The sequence below is a fragment of the Eimeria tenella genome, genomic scaffold (genome assembly GCF_000499545.2).
Source record: "Eimeria tenella Houghton genomic scaffold, Eth_scaff1649, whole genome shotgun sequence".
Taxonomy (NCBI): domain Eukaryota; phylum Apicomplexa; class Conoidasida; order Eucoccidiorida; family Eimeriidae; genus Eimeria; species Eimeria tenella.
In genome coordinates, this window is record NW_013544113.1 from 1 (window position 1) to 1,849 (window position 1,849).

At 59.1% G+C, this 1,849-nt stretch overlaps 1 protein-coding gene across 1 annotated transcript; it reads right to left on the bottom strand.

The window, feature by feature from the left end:
- Positions 1-385: 385 nt before the first annotated feature.
- Positions 386-1,512, bottom strand: ETH_00021955 (uncharacterized protein; the record flags this gene model as incomplete). Its single annotated transcript, XM_013379254.1, has 3 exons — positions 386-703; positions 871-1,027; positions 1,157-1,512. The coding sequence occupies 3 exons, from the start codon at positions 1,510-1,512 to the stop codon at positions 386-388; spliced, it is 831 nt and encodes a 276-aa protein (XP_013234708.1).
- Between the last annotated feature and the right edge of the window lie 337 nt (positions 1,513-1,849).

Here is a 1,849-nt window from a genome sequence, read left to right on the forward strand (position 1 = left end):
AATGCTGCTGCTGCTGATGCTGCCGTTGGGCTCGAAAGCCATAAACGGTGCTGCTCCTGCTGCTGCAGCAGACAGCAGCAAATTGGACACGCGGCACGCGTCTCCTGCTGCTGCTTCATCGCAGCCAGACACAAACGACTGAGCTGCTGCTGCTGCTGCTGCTGCTGCTGCTGCTGCAGCGTCCTGCTGCTGCTGCGGCGGCTGCAGCAAATTGCCAGCAGCGACGCAGCTGCGCCGCCTCCTTATAGCAGCAGTGTCGTCCGCGCCGAACAGTTCAGAATCTGCTGCTGCTGCTGCTGCTGCTGCTGTTGGTGCTGCTGTTGCTGCTGCTGCTGCTGTGTCAACAGACGGCCGCCCCCTAGAGCGCCACCCATCGCAAAAAGCCTCACGCTTCACACTTTCCCTTACCTCCTGCTGCTGCTTTTGTTGCTGCTGCTGCTGCTTTTTGTGCTGCTGCTGCTGCTGCTGTTTTTGCTGTTGCTCCTGTTGTTTTGGTTGTTGTTGCTGCTGCTGCTGTTCTTGCTCCTGCTGCTGCTGTTTTTGCTTTGGCGGCTGTTGTTTGTGCTGCTGCTGCTGCTGGTGCTGCTGCTGCTGCTGTTTGCCTTGCTGCTTCTGTTGCTGCTGCTGCTGCAGCAGCAGCAAGTATGCAGCAAAACAGATCCCGACGCCCCAGACAACAGCAGCTTCCTCGTCTTCTCTTGAGCTTGGCCAAGCAGCAGCAGCAGCAGCACAGCAGCAATTCGAAAGAAGTCGAGAAAATGAAAAAAAAGAATAATTAAAAGGACAATTTGAAGCAGCACTTAAGCTGCTGCTCGCCCCACAGCTGCAGCAGACCCCGAGCCGGCACTCCGGCGGCAGCCAGCAGCTCACTGGCAGCTGCTGCAGCAGCAGCTGCTGCTGCTGCTGTTGCTGCTGCTGCTGCTGCTGCTCCTGGTGCTCTTTTTGCTGCTGCTGCTCTGGCAGCGGCCGCTGCTGCTGCTGCTGCTGCTGCTGCTCAGGCAGCGCGCTACTGCTGCTGCTGCTGCTGCTGCAGCAGCAGCAAGAGGGGCTGTCCGGGGTAAGCGGCGGCGCTGCTAGGCGGAGAGAGAAGCAGCAGCAGCAGCAATTTAAAAAGACAGAAAAAGGAGACACGGGAGCCAGTGAGGTGTCTATACACCTCAGGCACTTCAGCCCGCACAGCAGCAGAAATAAAAACAGGCGCGCGCTCTCCCCGCCCAGCACGCCGCCGCTGCTGCTGCTGCTGCTGCTGCTGCTGCTGCTGCAGCTGCAGCAAGGGACGCGAGGCGAGGGGGCCCCTCTCTGCAGCAGGGAGGCCCCCAGGGACTGGCTGCTGTTGCTGAAAACGAAGTAAGCAGCATCTGCTGCTATGTGCATGTCGTACACTGGCAGCAGCAGCCGAGCCCTGCAGCAACCCTCCTGCTGCTGCTGCTGCTGCTGCTGCTGCTGGAGGCAAAAGGGGCTTGCAGCAGCGTAGCGCGCAAGGCAAATGGACCGCAGCAGCCACGTGGGCATGCTTTTGCTGCCGTCAAAGGGCACGCGTTTCAGCACCAAGCTGCAGCAGCAGCAAATGCTGCTGCTGCTGCTGCTGCTGCTGCGGTTTGCACTGCTGCAGGCAGCACCCTGTCTGCTGCTGCTGCTGCTGCTGCTGCTGCTGCTGGACAGAACTACTTGCCAAGCTGCTTCCGTGCGTTCGTGTTCTGTTTGCTGCTGCTGCTGCTGCTGCTGCTGCGGGTGAACTGCGGTGTACGTACACCCCGAGTGCGGGAAGCAAAAAGACAAAAGTCCTTTTTTGTTTTTTATTTTTAATTCTTCTCCAATTATCCAGCTGTCTCCTTGGAGGCCCCACAGC